The sequence below is a fragment of the Monopterus albus genome, unplaced genomic scaffold, assembly GCF_001952655.1.
Source record: "Monopterus albus unplaced genomic scaffold, M_albus_1.0 scaffold131.1, whole genome shotgun sequence".
Taxonomy (NCBI): domain Eukaryota; kingdom Metazoa; phylum Chordata; class Actinopteri; order Synbranchiformes; family Synbranchidae; genus Monopterus; species Monopterus albus.
This window is the reverse complement of record NW_018128011.1, coordinates 811,511-826,093: the sequence shown is the minus strand read 5'-3', so window position 1 is coordinate 826,093 and position 14,583 is coordinate 811,511. Positions and strand designations below refer to the sequence as shown.

General features: G+C 41.0%; 1 protein-coding gene across 4 annotated transcripts in view; it reads right to left on the bottom strand.

Moving 5' to 3' along the window:
• Window positions 1-14,274, bottom strand: part of LOC109967534 (MBT domain-containing protein 1-like) — a 22,432-nt gene extending 8,158 nt beyond the window's left edge. For 2 of the 4 annotated variants that reach the window (XM_020613176.1, XM_020613177.1), the window contains exons 1-11: window positions 14,117-14,274; window positions 12,099-12,348; window positions 11,364-11,497; window positions 9,272-9,422; window positions 8,488-8,567; window positions 5,354-5,471; window positions 4,164-4,298; window positions 3,841-3,929; window positions 3,251-3,349; window positions 2,964-3,099; window positions 221-276 (exon numbers count right to left, since the gene is read on the bottom strand). In XM_020613176.1, coding sequence (XP_020468832.1) covers window positions 221-276; window positions 2,964-3,099; window positions 3,251-3,349; window positions 3,841-3,929; window positions 4,164-4,298; window positions 5,354-5,471; window positions 8,488-8,567; window positions 9,272-9,422; window positions 11,364-11,497; window positions 12,099-12,348; window positions 14,117-14,137 — 1,269 coding nt within the window. In that variant the 5' untranslated portion in view covers window positions 14,138-14,274. The remainder of the gene's footprint in view (window positions 1-220; window positions 277-2,963; window positions 3,100-3,250; window positions 3,350-3,840; window positions 3,930-4,163; window positions 4,299-5,353; window positions 5,472-8,487; window positions 8,568-9,271; window positions 9,423-11,363; window positions 11,498-12,098; window positions 12,349-14,116) is intronic. The other 2 variants (XM_020613178.1, XM_020613179.1) reach the window with 1 other exon arrangement.
• Window positions 14,275-14,583: the final 309 nt, after the last annotated feature.

The window sequence follows — 14,583 nt, the reverse complement described above, 5'->3', positions numbered from 1 at the left end:
TTGCTCTGCTGGGAGAACTGGGTGGCCAGTTTATCATAGGATTGGAGTTTCAATTCCCAGCTTCTCCTGAACATTATTTGTGTATATGTGGACAAAAGTGTCTGACATGCGAATCTAATGAAATGAAATGTAACGTCAAGTAAAACACACAATGTTTCGTAGCCTCGACATTTTTGTTCTGCAAGAGCAAACCAGCAGTATATCACGTTATTGTTCTGACCTTCACAAACAGCTGTCCAGGAGCGTCCACCAGACCATCCAGCTTCTTCGACACATCTGAAACCAAACAGTTTCGGTTTCATACTCATCAAACCATTCAGTGACCACTCGTGTCCTGTGGAAGGGGGCATTCTGGAAGACACCACTCATTAATTCTGGTTTTTCCTTTCCTTTGTCGCCTGTCTGTATGTCGGTGAGATACAGTGGTGTGAAAAAGTGTTTGCCCCTTACTGATTTCTTATCTTTTTGCATGTTTGTCACACTGTAATATTTCAGATCATCAAACAAATTTAAATATTAGTCAAAGATAACACAAGTAAACACATCATGCAGTTTTTAAATGAAGGTTTTTATTATTAAGGGAAAACAAAATCCAAAACTACAAAACCCTGTGTGAATAAGTGTTTGCCCCCTAAACCTAATAACTGGTTGGGCCACCCTTAGCAGCAACAACTGCAATCAAGCGTTTTCGATAACTTGCCATGAGTCTGCCACAGCGCTGTGGAGGAATTTTGGCCCACTCATCTTGGCAGAATGGTTGTAAGTCAGCCACATTGGAGGGTTTTCGGGCATGAACCGCCTTTTTAAGGTCATGCCACAGCATCTCAATTGGATTCAGGTCAGGACTTTGACTAGGCCACTCCAAAGTCTTCATTTTGTTTTTCTTCAGCCATTCAGAAGTGGACTTGCTGGTGTGCTTTGGATCATTGTCCTGCTGCAGAACCCAAGTTCGCTTCAGCTTGAGGTCACAAACGGATGGCCGGACATTCTCCTTCAGGATATTTTGGTACACAGCAGAATTCAGGGTTCCATTTATCACAGCAAGTCTTCCAGGGCCTGAAGCAGCAAAACAGCCCCAGACCATCACACAACCACCACCATATTTTACTGTTGGTATGATGTTCTTTTTCTGAAATGCGGTGTTACTTTTACACCACACATAATGGGACACACACCTTCCAAAAAGTTCAACTTTTGTCTCGTCTGTCCACAGAGTATTATCCCAAAAGTCTTGGGGATCATCAAGATGTTTTCTGGCAAAACTGAGACGAGCCTTTATGTTCTTTTTGCTCAGCAGTGGTTTTCGTCTTGGAACTCTGCCATGCAAACCATTTTTGCCCAGTCTCTTTCTTATGGTGGAGTCATGAACACTCACCTTAACTGAGGCAAGTGAGGCCTGCAGTTCTTTGGATGTTGTTGTGGGGTCTTTTGTGACCTCTTGGATGAGTTGTCGCTGCGCTCTTGGGGTAATTTTGGTCGGCCGGCCACTCCTGGGAAGGTTCTCCACTGTTCCATGTTTTCGCCATTTGTGGATAATGGCTCTCACTGTGGTTCGCTGCAGTCCCAAAGCTTTAGAAATGGCTTTATAACCTTTTCCAAACTGATAGAGCTCAATTATTCTCTTTCTCATTTGGTTTTGAATTTCTTTGGATCTCGGCATGATGTCTAGCTTTTGAGGATCTTTTGGTCTACTTCACTTTGTCAGGCAGGTCCTATTTAAGTGATTTCTTGATTGCGAACAGGTGTTTTTTTTTGGGGCAACCACTTGTTCACACAGGGCTATATAGTTTTGGATTTTGTTTTCCCTTAATAATAAAAACCTTCACTTAAAAACTGCATGATGTGTTTACTTGTGTTATCTTTGACTAATATTTAAATTTGTTTGATCTGAAACATTAAAGTGTGACAAACATGCAAAAAGATAAGAAATCAGTAAGGGGGCAAACACTTTTTCACACCACTGTACAACATTCTTGGGACTGGGTATAAAATAAAGGAAATTAGAACAATTCCACACTCACTGCAGAATACTACTTTCCTAACCAGTTTAAGATTTTAGGAACTACAGTACAAAGAACTATGCTACAATTACTCAAGTCAGTGGGGGGGGGGGCAACCTTCTCTCAAGGTTCACTTACCCAGTAGCAATATAACCCCTTTTTGCTCTTTTTAAAAATTGAACAAAAGAAGCCAAAGTTGTTAAATGGAGCATAAATGTTTAGTTTTAACTATATTTCAATTCAAAGTTGTCTACATGGTGTACAGGGACATCTCCATAGGCAAAGCACCATTCAGTCTGCCAACAGCGATAGTTTATTTGAGCTCAGTGCTGATTAAGAAAAACTTCAGAAGTCTGATTGGGGACAAGGACACAAACTTGAGTTTCATTGTTTTTTTTTGTTTGTTTTTTTTAACTGCAGAAAACTATGGGACATCCAGGCACTGATAACAGTTGTCTAAAAATGCCTGGATCTGACGGTTCCTCAGATTTCACAAATACAGTATGTAAAGCTGGCCATCAGTTGGACAGCCAGATAGCTGGAGAGAGAGAGATTACTTTATTAATGGGGAGGCAACAGTGGTGCGGTGGGTAGAGCAGTCGTCTCCCAACCAGAAGGTTGAAAGTTTGAATCTCGGTGCCTGCAGTCCACGTGTCCTTGGGCAAAACACTGAACCCCCCTGTTTGCCCCCGATGGTTAGAGCAATCGGTTGAGTTGGCGCCGCAGATGGCTGCCTCAGTTCTGTACTGGAAACAAATTCCTTGTAACATACTTGGCCAATAAAGGTGATTATCCTTATCCTTAATCTCTAAGGGGAGGTTCTGGGTTCTGGCGCCAGCAAGATACACATTTATTATACAGTTATTGAACTACTTGCAGATAAAGAGCGAGATATTTTTCTCAGACATTGTTGGAGACCCTCCCTAAAAACCAAACCTGCCACCTGTTAATCAGCTGACTCACCGGATCGTTTGAAGCGGTGTCCGATGGACCGAGACCAGCCGATGCTGTGGATCAAAGGGCTGTACATATGACACCAGAAGTCGTCCGTCCCGTCATCACACTCCTCATACACCAGCCGCAGACGACCGCCTATCACCTGCAATAACATCCGCACATATTAAAATTCCATTTATGCTCTTCTGGCGGCAAAAACTTCCTGTAGGATGCAGTCCTCCGTGTCCTTTGTGAGTGTGTTTGTCTTTTAACAGTATTTGAATGATCAATGGACAAAAATAGAACTCAATCACCTGTTCGACCAGAGCGACCCGAGTCCTACACAGGTGAGTCTTATCCACCACCTCCACCCTCATCTGCTTCTTAAAGGGAAACTGCATGCTCTCCTGCACCTGAGGGAGGTTGATGAGAGATTTAGAAAGTGAGGAAGTTTGGTGGGCACTTATTATAAGTGTGGCCTGTTCTGTAACAGCTGTTATAAAGGAGGCCACCTCTACAGGGCTCTGCTTCTCGAATGACACAGATACTGCTGTCTTCATTTCGGATTATTTATTTTAACAGAAAACATGGCCATATTGCTGATTTTAATGAGGTAAAAGACTGCACTGACTGTAAACTGTGCCCCGCCCCCTCCCCATCTACCACAGGTTACATCTTCATCATCATCATCTAATTAACTGTCAGAGCCAAAAATAATAAATTCAAAATGACATCCTTTCAATAATTCAACAAATTGGGAAAAAAAACATACTTTGACACTGGCACAAAACTGGCTCCAACAAAAAGTGATGACTGAAGACAGAAATGAGTTCAGGTTAAGGTTTGAGGACATGGTGAAAAAAATGAATCAATATGTTCTGTGCATTTTGTCGGTGTCAGAGACCTTGGAGGGGAAGTCTGGTGGCAGTGTTTTCGATCCTGTTAGTCGTTTAATAAGGAAGGTCTTCCAGTTGGTGAACCTGTGCAGGATGGCTGAAACACACACACACACACACACACACACACACACACACAAACGTGTAACATTTCATTTCATTATTACAGGATCTTCTTGGACTCGATGAATACAAATAATACTTAATATTACTATGACAGACCACAGACCACTACAGAGAAGGATATTTAAAATCAGATCATATTTCCTATGACATGTTTCACTTATATGAAGCTCTACAGACAGAAGATAAGCCCCTCTCTGTTTCTTACTCTGAGGAGGGACCAGAGCTTTTCCTTCGGCAGCACACCAGCCAACTGGGTGGATGTCGGGCACGCACAGATTCAACCAGAAATCTCTGGTGGAGTCGCTGTCAAAGCCTTCGTAACGCATCAAGGCCTTAAAACCTGCACACATATACACACACGTGTTTGCATAGCTACCTTTGTGAGGATGTTCAGTGACATAATGCATTCCCCTAGCCCTTTACTCTAACCTTAACCACCTACCCCCAACCCTAAGCTAAACCTCATTCTAACTTTAATCCTCAAACTGCCCTTTGAAGGGGTCTGAGAAAGTGAGGACCAGCCAAAATGTCCTTACCCCCATGGTATAAAATTCAAACTGGTCCTCACACTGCTGGCTATACAATTACACAATGAACTGATCATTTAATCACTGATGGACCTACAATACATTTGATCTAGTTCCAAACTAAGCGACAATTGAAGAAAGAAAGTGAATGAATTGACTGGTGAAGAGAATTTCTGTAATGGAGCGAATGACTGCTCACAGATTTCACTTGGTTACAACTGGACAAAATGGTTTACTAATAGTAGTAATTAGTGATACCATTGTGTACATATGTGTTATCAACATACATGCCACACCAGCATTGTGTGCATATTTTTTCATATGTAAAGACTGTTTTTGTTTGTTTCATTACATTTCGTTTCATTTCAAATCAATAAAGAGAAGTGGTCAAAATGTAGTTTTACTGGGATTAATGAACATGAACATGTAAACATATCAAAAGTACAGAATAAATTGTTCAAAATTAGTAGTACAACAGCTGAGAGTGATTTCTGACAGAATAGTATTTTTGGCCACAAAACATGATAAATTTCTATTCACAAACAGGTGTAAAGAAGGGAGAAACGTATAGTATATGATGTTACTGCTGAGAAATAAGGATATTTATTTCCCAGTAATATCAGTATGCATTTTTCCAGATGTTTCAAATTGATTTAATTTCCACATTGTGCAGGTCGCAGGTCGCCTGATTTCAATTTAGATGGTGCATATTTTTGACAATAATTACTACTGCAGGTTTGAAAGACAGAAAATAACCTGATAACAGTTTATCTGGAAAATAAACCCATGGAAATATTACAGACATCTTCCCTAAATAAACATGTTATGTATTAAGACAAATGTAGCTCCATTTTGTCTGTGTGTGTACCAGCCAGTTTAATGATGCCAGCAATCCAGTAAACCTTCATGGGCAAGCCGCTGTCAGTGTTTGGGACTTCGACTCGAACGCCTTCACTGATGCCGCCCCACGACTTCCCCATCGGGACCTACACAACAATGACAAAATTATAAAAATAACACATTTAAATAACACTGACAACCACAATAAATCACTCTGATTGAACTCATAGACAGATGTTGCTTCATTATCACTAAAATGTGGACAGAAAGTCTGAACACCATAATTAAAATCTGCTTAAAGATCATTGTAGTAAAAAGGAGGGCTCTGAGTTCTGTTTGTGACAAAGAAATCATAAGGGAGCTTAGTCAGTCAGTGGTATAGTCAAGACACTACACCTCGAGTCCGAGTCAAATCCCAAGTTCCCAGTGTTCCAGTCCCAATCACAAAACAATAGTTTGAGTCAAGTCGCCGTTATCCAAGTCCAAGTCATCAAAGTCTACTTTAAACACAACTGACACAGCTCTCACCATTTTAAAAGGAGTTTAACGTGCATAATGAATCATACAGACACAATTTTGATTGCTGTCTTTTACATCGCATGTAAAACAACAACAAATCGAAAGAAGGTTGCCTCTGTCTGTATAGACAGGAGGTTGGTGGTGCAGTCGCAACTCAGTACACTACATACTCAGTAGTACAGTATCACCACTGGACTCCGCTGTCCAACATCAGGACCATCACCAAGAAGGCACAGCAGAGGATGTACTTCCTGCACCAGCTCAGGAAGTTTGACCTGCCTCAGGAGCTGCTGATACAGTTCTACAGAGGAATCACTGAGTCTGTTCTCTGCACCTCCATCACTGTCTGGTTTGGCTCAGCAACCAAACAGGACAAAGACAGACTCCAGAGAACAGTCAGGACTGCAGAAAGAATCATCAGTGCCAGCCTGCCCTCCATGGAGGACCTGTACACCTCATGGGAGAGGATCACTGCAGACCCCTCACACCCGGAACATAATCTGTTCAAACTCCTCCCCTTTGGATGGCATTACAGGTCACTGTGCACCAGAACAAACACACACAAGGACAGTTTCTTCCCCCAGGCCGTCACACTGTAAATATATCTATGTACATAATACTGCTGCCACAACATGTATATATACAGTATTGTTCAAAATAATAGCAGTACAATGTGACTAACCAGAATAATCCAGGTTTTTAGTATATTTTTTATTGCTACATGGCAAACAAGTTACCAGTAGGTGCAGTAGATTCTCAGAAAGCAAACAAGACCCAGCATTCATGATATGCACGCTCTTAAGGCTGTGCAATTGGGCAATTAGTTGAAAGGGGTGTGTTAAAAAAATAGCAGTGTGGCATTCAATCAGTGAGGTCATCAATTTTGTGAAATAACAGGTGTGAATCAGGTGGCCCCTATTTAAGGATGAAGCCAGCACTTGTTGAACATGCATTTGAAAGCCTGAGGAAAATGGGTCGTTCAAGACATTGTTCAGAAGAACAGCGTACTTTGATTAAAAAGTTGATTGGAGAGGGGAAAACCTATAAAGAGGTGCAAAAAATTATAGGCTGTTCAGCTAAAATGATCTCCAATGCCTTAAAATGGAGAGCAAAACCAGAGAGACGTGGAAGAAAACGGAAGACAACCATCAAAATGGATCGAAGAATAACCAGAATGGCAAAGGCCCAGCCAATGATCAGCTCCAGGATGATCAAAGACAGTCTGGAGTTACCTGTAAGTACTGTGACAGTTAGAAGACGTCTGTGTGAAGCTAATCTATTTTCAAGAATCCCCCGCAAAGTCCCTCTGTTAAAAAAAAGGCACGTGCAGAAGAGGTTACAATTTGCCAAAGAACACATCAACTGGCCTAAAGAGAAATGGAGGAACATTTTGTGGACTGATGAGAGTAAAATTGTTCTTTTTGGGTCCAAGGGCCACAGACAGTTTGTGAGACGACCCCCAAACTCTGAATTCAAGCCACAGTACACAGTGAAGACAGTGAAGCATGGTGGTGCAAGCATCATGATATGGGCATGTTTCTCCTACTATGGTGTTGGGCCTATTTATCGCATACCAGGGATCATGGATCAGTTTGCATATGTCAAAATACTTGAAGAGGTCATGTTGCCTTATGCTGAAGAGGACATGCCCTTGAAATGGTTGTTTCAACAAGACAATGACCCCAAACACACTAGTAAACGAGCAAAGTCTTGGTTCCAAACCAACAAAATTAATGTTATGGAGTGGCCAGCCCAATCCCCGGACCTTAATCCAATCGAGAACTTGTGGGGTGATATCAAAAATGCTGTTTCTGAAGCAAAACCAAGACATGTAAATGAATTGTGGAATGTTGTTAAAGAATCATGGAGTGTAATAACAGCTGAAAGGTGCCACAAGTTGGTTGACTCCATGCCACACAGATGTGAAGCAGTTATAACAAACTGTGGTCATACAACTAAATATTAGTTTAGTGATTCACAGGATTGCTAAATCCTAGAAACAAAAACGTTTGTACAACATAGTTTTGTGTTTGTACAGTCAACGGCAGACACTGCTATTTTTTTGAACACACCCCTTTCAACTAATTGCCCAATTTCACAGCCTTAAGAGCGTGCATATCATGAATGCTGGGTCTTGTTTGCTTTCTGAGAATCTACTGCACCTACTGGTAACTTGTTTGCCATGTAGCAATAAAAAATATACTAAAAACCTGGATTATTCTGGTTAGTCACATTGTACTGCTATTATTTTGAACAATACTGTATATATGTGTGCGTGTATATGTACAAACACACACATATAAAAGTTAACAATCGATTCAAGCGATTGTTCACTTTTTTTTTTATTCTCCTATTCGCACTCCTATTTTAAATGCACATATTTTCCAGTTTCTCTTGCTGACCTACGAGCACATTGAGAGCTCCTGTGTCGGAGACAATTTCCTTGTGTGTTTAAACATACTTGGCCAAATAAATGTGATTCTGATTCTGATGTGGGTAGCAAGCGGTTGCATAAACTGTCCTTACAGACATAAATAAAGTTGTATTGAACTGAGAACTGTACAAAACAGAATGGAGGCGTGTTACATAAAAACAAGCCCGTAGGAGCAGGCGTGACCACATGAAAATGTGTGTTATACCCACGTGTTTGAAGCAGCTGACTGGCGCTCCCATCACATCTCCATCGCCAAGGTAACGACCCCAGTCAAACACCTCCACAGAAACTGTAGCAAACACACAACATCAACAAACTAACAAACCAATAGTTACACAGTGACAGCTGACTTTTATACAAAGTGTCACCCTAATGCCTCATGTCGACTGGATGCATCTTCATCACTGTTCAAATGTCTACTGGGAGTGACTCAGACTTCCAGCAGTCCATTCTTCAGTGCACACATTTCATTGTTGTTGTCATACCATTTTCACATAACATCTTGAAGAGAAAAGTTTCACTAAACTCATCCAGTTTGGAGAAGTTTCTAAAAATACAGAGCATGTCAGTCTTAACTTTAAAAATCCCCAGTTTCTGGTGTGAGAGAACTTCACGGGTATTTTATTTCTATATATTTCTCCTTGGTCTGAGAGAGGTTAGAGATCAGGGGACTCCTGGCTCACACTCGGGCCTCTTCTGCAAGGAATGTGTCTCATAATATAACAATAAATAACTATTTAGAGCCCATTTTGATGGTGGAGAGTTGATAAAGAATCAGTCAGCTCACCAACAAGTCAAAATCAGTAACACTGGACACAATGGTTTGTACATCTCTGCACTACTGTGACTCTGAAAAAAAAAATCAGTTTACAGGGATGATGAACTTGGAATATCTCCGCTGTCTCTTGAATATTTGTGGTTGTTTTTTTTTATGAAGTCTGATAGAGTGCCACCAGCATGTGACTCTATACTGAAACTGTTCCAAGGACTCACCGCTCTTTTTGACACCGCTCTGCTGGTTGGCTTGGTGCTGAGTGTAAGCGGCTAGTTTGGTAATCAGAGGCTGTTTCTGCAGAACCTTGGCCTTCTTAGTGGGAGGTTTCCCCTTTAAAACACAGAGAGACAGACACCGGCCTGATTCCCCCTTTAAGACAACAAAGAACATTGCACAGTATTTTTTGTTGACTTAGTCAAAACATTTGACACTGCTGATCATTCTTTACTTTACACACTAGCAACCGTAGTTTTTGGTCACAGTGCTCACAGACAATTGAGAAACTACATCCTGAATAAAAGAGCGTATGATCTAAGTGAATAATCTAATTTTTAACATATAGAAAAGGTGTCTTGCAAGGTTCCATACTAGGACTTAGTCGCTTTACATTTATATTTAAAATATTCCTCCTGTAAATATTTATAACATCCATCTTTATGGATAGTGTGGTTGTATTTCAAATGCTGAATATGCACTAACAGGATGATTCTGGTTCTACTACTGCTGAACAATATGACCAAAAAAAAAAAAAATCAGTACCATACATTTTTTTTTACCACTATCAGTATATTGTAATGAATGTGCTAGAAAAGAACATGCTAACTATGTCAGCTATTTAAACAACAGCACTCATGCTGCACTGTTCCCAAAGAAAATGCAGAACAAAGATGAGAACAGCTCAAAGTCCCTCACCAAATTACAAGTGTCCTGATGTTTTTAGCCAACAGATTTCATCAAAAGAGATAAAAGTGGTGTCAGTTGAGGATGATGGGGAAAATGCCTACTTTTTAAGGTTTTTTTAAATTATTTCCAACTCAGTATTCATTAACTCTGCATTAAGGAATGAATTTTACAGCAGAAACAAATCAGAGGAATACACCAAACTGAAGGTTATTAAATTCTGTATCATAATGTGCACTAGGGATTCAGATAAAAACACCTACTCTAGAAATGAAGACAATGTCACATTCAAGGCAGCGAGCAAGCAGCAAAAGCCACGTTTCCACCAGAGGAACTTTCCCCAGGGAGCAGGCACCTTTTGTGGAACATAGTTTCTTTACCTGCGTTTCCACCGGAGCATCTATGGTCTAAATTTAGTCCTGGGGCAGTCCCCCACAAAAGTACCTAGTGGGTGTTAAGTGTCAGATATTAATATCACCACAGCAAATCATCTGTTTCCACCTAACTTTATCTTCAGCATCCTCTGCTCTCACACCAATTAACTTCATGTCCTCTTTTAGCACATCCATATATCTCCTCTTTGGCCTTCCTCTTGACCTCTTGACCTCTTGCCTGGCAGCTCCATCTCCAACATCCTTCTACCAATATAACCACTATCCCTCCTCTGCATATGTCCAAACCATCTCAATCTGGCCTCTCTGACCTTGTCCCCAAAACAGCCAACCTGAGCTGTCCCTCTGATGTGTTCATTCCTAATCCTGTCCATCCTGGTCACTCCTAAAGAGAACCTCAACATTCTCATCTCTGCTACCTCCATCTCTGCCTCTTGTCTTTTCCTCACTGCTACAGTCTCTAACCCATACAGCATAGCTGGTCTCACTACTGTCTTGTACACCTTTCCTTTGATTCTTGCTGACACTCTTCTGTCACACAACGCTCCTGGCACCTTTCTCCACCCATTCCAATCTGCACTCGCCTCTTCACCTCTTTCCCACACTCCCCGTCACACTGGACTGTTGACCCCAAATACTTAAACTGCACCTCCTTGACCTCAACCCCCTGTAACCTCACCATTCTATTTCCCTTCCTCTCGTTCATACACATGTATTCTGTCTTAGTACGACTGACTTTCATTCCTCTTCTTTCCAGAGCAGACCTCCACCTTTCCAGGTGTTCCTCCTTTGACTATTTGGAGTTATGATAGGTGTAAAAGTAATCCAGAGGTACCCAAGATTAAACATTAAATGGCTGGAAATGAGCAAAATGAACATGCCATGGCCACTTTTAAGACAATTCAGGTCCAGACAGTTTGTACTGTGTGGTCCATACTATTCTTAATAATATATAGTACACAAGTAAAACTGATGATGTTGTCATTTAGTGCAGCAGTGTGATGTTCTGTGTTTCTACCTGCAGTCTGGCAAGGATGCTGGCCTTCTTGGAGTTGGAGGAGTAACTTCTAGAGCAGGAGACGCTGCAGAAACGTTTGGTTTTACTGTAGAAAGCATCTCGGACTCCCACCATACCACACATCTCGCATGTTGCTGAGAGAAACAGAGAGAAAAACATAGTCACTTTTCATCTTATGTACAAATGTCAAATTAAAGACTAGCTGTGGTCCCAACAACTCCTTCATCATCAAAGACAGAAAAACTGAAGATAGTACTTGGAGAAACATGTACCAAGGACAGTTTCTCACCAGTGTGTCCACTAGTCAAAAGAGACAATACACCTGAACCTGCTGCTGCTTCACAGTGAAAAGTCTCATGACAGCAAGGCAGAAGGGCTTTTATTGTGAAGGAGCTGCAGGTAGGCTAGTGTTGTTACCTCTCTTGTCTGGAAATCACAGAGCTTTAGTTTTAGTTGGTAATTTCAAAAACATTCAAATAAAAATTACACAATGAATAGATTGATTAAGAGTATAATTTTTCATAAATAATAAAAATCTGACTAAGGTTCTTTTTGATGTGCTGAGTCTGATAAATCTGTCCTTGAAAAGAGGGAAAGATGTACTGTTTAGTTCATTTCTTCATTAAATTACAGTTTCTGTAATTTACAAATTTACTATTTAACCTTTTTCAGTAATCTTTAAACTTCATTGTCAACATAAAGGTCTAAAAATGTGATTATCTTTGCCATACTGACCCATGCCTGCCTTCCCGTCGGGGTAGGTGTAAACCTGTCCATTGGTCTTGATTAGTGTCAAGGAGGAAGAGGGGGCGAGTTGAGTCACCCCTCCTCCTCTTCCTCCTTCTCCTAACTCTTCATCCTCACTGTCCTCGGGGCTGGATGCTCCACTTCCCCCACTGGACTCAGTACTGCAGCTGCTTCGATCCTCCTCCAAACCGTCCAGCATCCCAAAGGAGTCCCGGCGCTTCCTGGATGGACGCTCCACCTGAGGATGGAGGAGATGCAGTCAGAAAGTTCAGGGAAAGGGTCAGGTCTTTTGGTCACTTCCCTGAGCCCATGACAGTAAGAAAACTGTTTATTGTTGTAAGACACTCTATTCTGACACATCTCGTCTCAAGATGTGTATAGTTTGCAGATGATTGGCTTATTAACATCAGCCACAATAACTTTTTAAAAAGTTAGCGAAGGTGGATTTATTTCTGCTATAATGAATGCACATTTGTCGAGTCCTGATGGCTCCAAAATTATTCCATGTCATAGTTTCTGAGGCCACTGTGCTCCTCGGAACATTCATGGCTTTAGAGGTAGTTTTAACAGGCATGTAACTACATACCTTGGGTATTTCCATCCTCAGCTATTTTTCTCAGCACTGCCTTACATCATTTGTAGTGTTTTGCCCTTATAAGCATCTATATTTTGACTATCCAGGTTATTTTTGTATGGTTTTCTGGACTGGGACCTCTAATCTCTTTAAATAAAAAATGCCAGACCTTTAAGTAGCATAAACATCTGTCCATTTAATGGTATAGAATCTGAAAGTCAGGTTGATATTTATATACTACAGAGGGCATAATGCTGGATCCAGGACGTATTCATCTGTATCTGGGATTTGTTGGGTTTTCCTTATAAAAGTGTAACAACTAAACCTGATTAAGTAAAGTGCCATGAGACAATTGTTGTGAGTTGGCGCTATACAAATAAGATGAATTGAAACTGAATTGAATTATCCATAGGAAGACGCATACAGAGTCAAGGTGACATAAACGGCACTATCAGAATCTAATGGACCTTTATTCCAACTTGTTCAACAAACTAATTATAGGACAATCATCTGAGTTTCAGTGTGTACAGTAAATACACACAGTCACAGTTGTTGCAATCTGTTTTGCATCACTGACTTTAGAGCTGTAGGCTATAACCTGCTGCCAGCACCACTGCAGTGCAGTGAGAGACAGAGAGGGAGAGAGAGGCTGACTGACAATATATGGAGAGAGACTCAGTAGGCACAACTGGTGACTGAGTCAGTCCGAGAACACTAGGCACCAAATGACCTTCAGAATTCAGTCAATTTCAGCTTTCTTTGATTGAAGAACGACATGAAGCCCGTATAACAAAGCTCAAGAATGTTTGTGAATCAACTAACGCCATCGTTAAATTCGGCCCATTTTAAATGCACCTCGGTCTGTCAATTATGGTCACCTCGCCAGTCGCCGCTGTCCAGTACTGTGGTGATGGGGATGCAGTGGGAAACAAAAACAAAGAGCCTGTTCACTGAACGAAAAGTTGTTTGGAGAAGTGCAGACACGCCGAATAAAATGTTGTCTATTCCAATGTAATAAACAATTTGAAAAGTTTGTCAATGAGAAATGTGTCCTCGTCAACGAGCACGGAAAGCTAATATCACATGTTTTTTCAGTAGAGTTCTTGAAGGAGACTGTGGGACGCAATTATAAAAGGCTAACTTAGCTTTGACTGATTTAAGAACTACACAATACAAACAATATAAACAAGCTGAATAAAAATGTATATCTACTGCTTAAATTAGCTCTTTAAATGTAATTTAAATTTTGTATATAATTTTGCCGAAGAGCAAGAGAACGCAAAAGTGACACATTTCTTAATGGAGTTTTGCCATAATATCCTGTCAGCGACCGCTTTGAACCAGTATTTAACACTGCTGTGAACCGCTATCACAACCACTACAAAGGAGGGTAATGTGGGCTCCCCCCGGACAGACAGGGCCCAGAACTCACCAAGTCTCTGGAGTTTTCCATCAGACCAGGCCGCGGGCGTACAGTCTTCCTGAAACACTAAATCCCGCAAAAATATTCATTAAAACCCTACGGCAGACATATCAACAAAATTATTTTTCCTCGAACGCGCAGGCTCAGGACCGCAGACGCTGACCTCTGATTGGCTGTTGCTTCTACTTCGTGTATTGGTTTTAGATAATATGGCGAGTCCGCCAGCGACCTCAGTGGAGAAAGGCAGAAGTCAACAGAGAATATCGGTGTACTACCGACTACCTTAGCTACCTTCTGTGATCATTAATTGTGTGGATGCTGTCAAGCATCCACACTATGCTCTCTTGTTCTTTATTTATTATTATTATTATTATTATTATTATTATGGGATCTTCCACCCTTTTTTGGCACTTAATAAGTCCAGCATACTTTCAGCTATACAGGCCATTGAGGTCTTGATTGTCAAGTAATGAAGT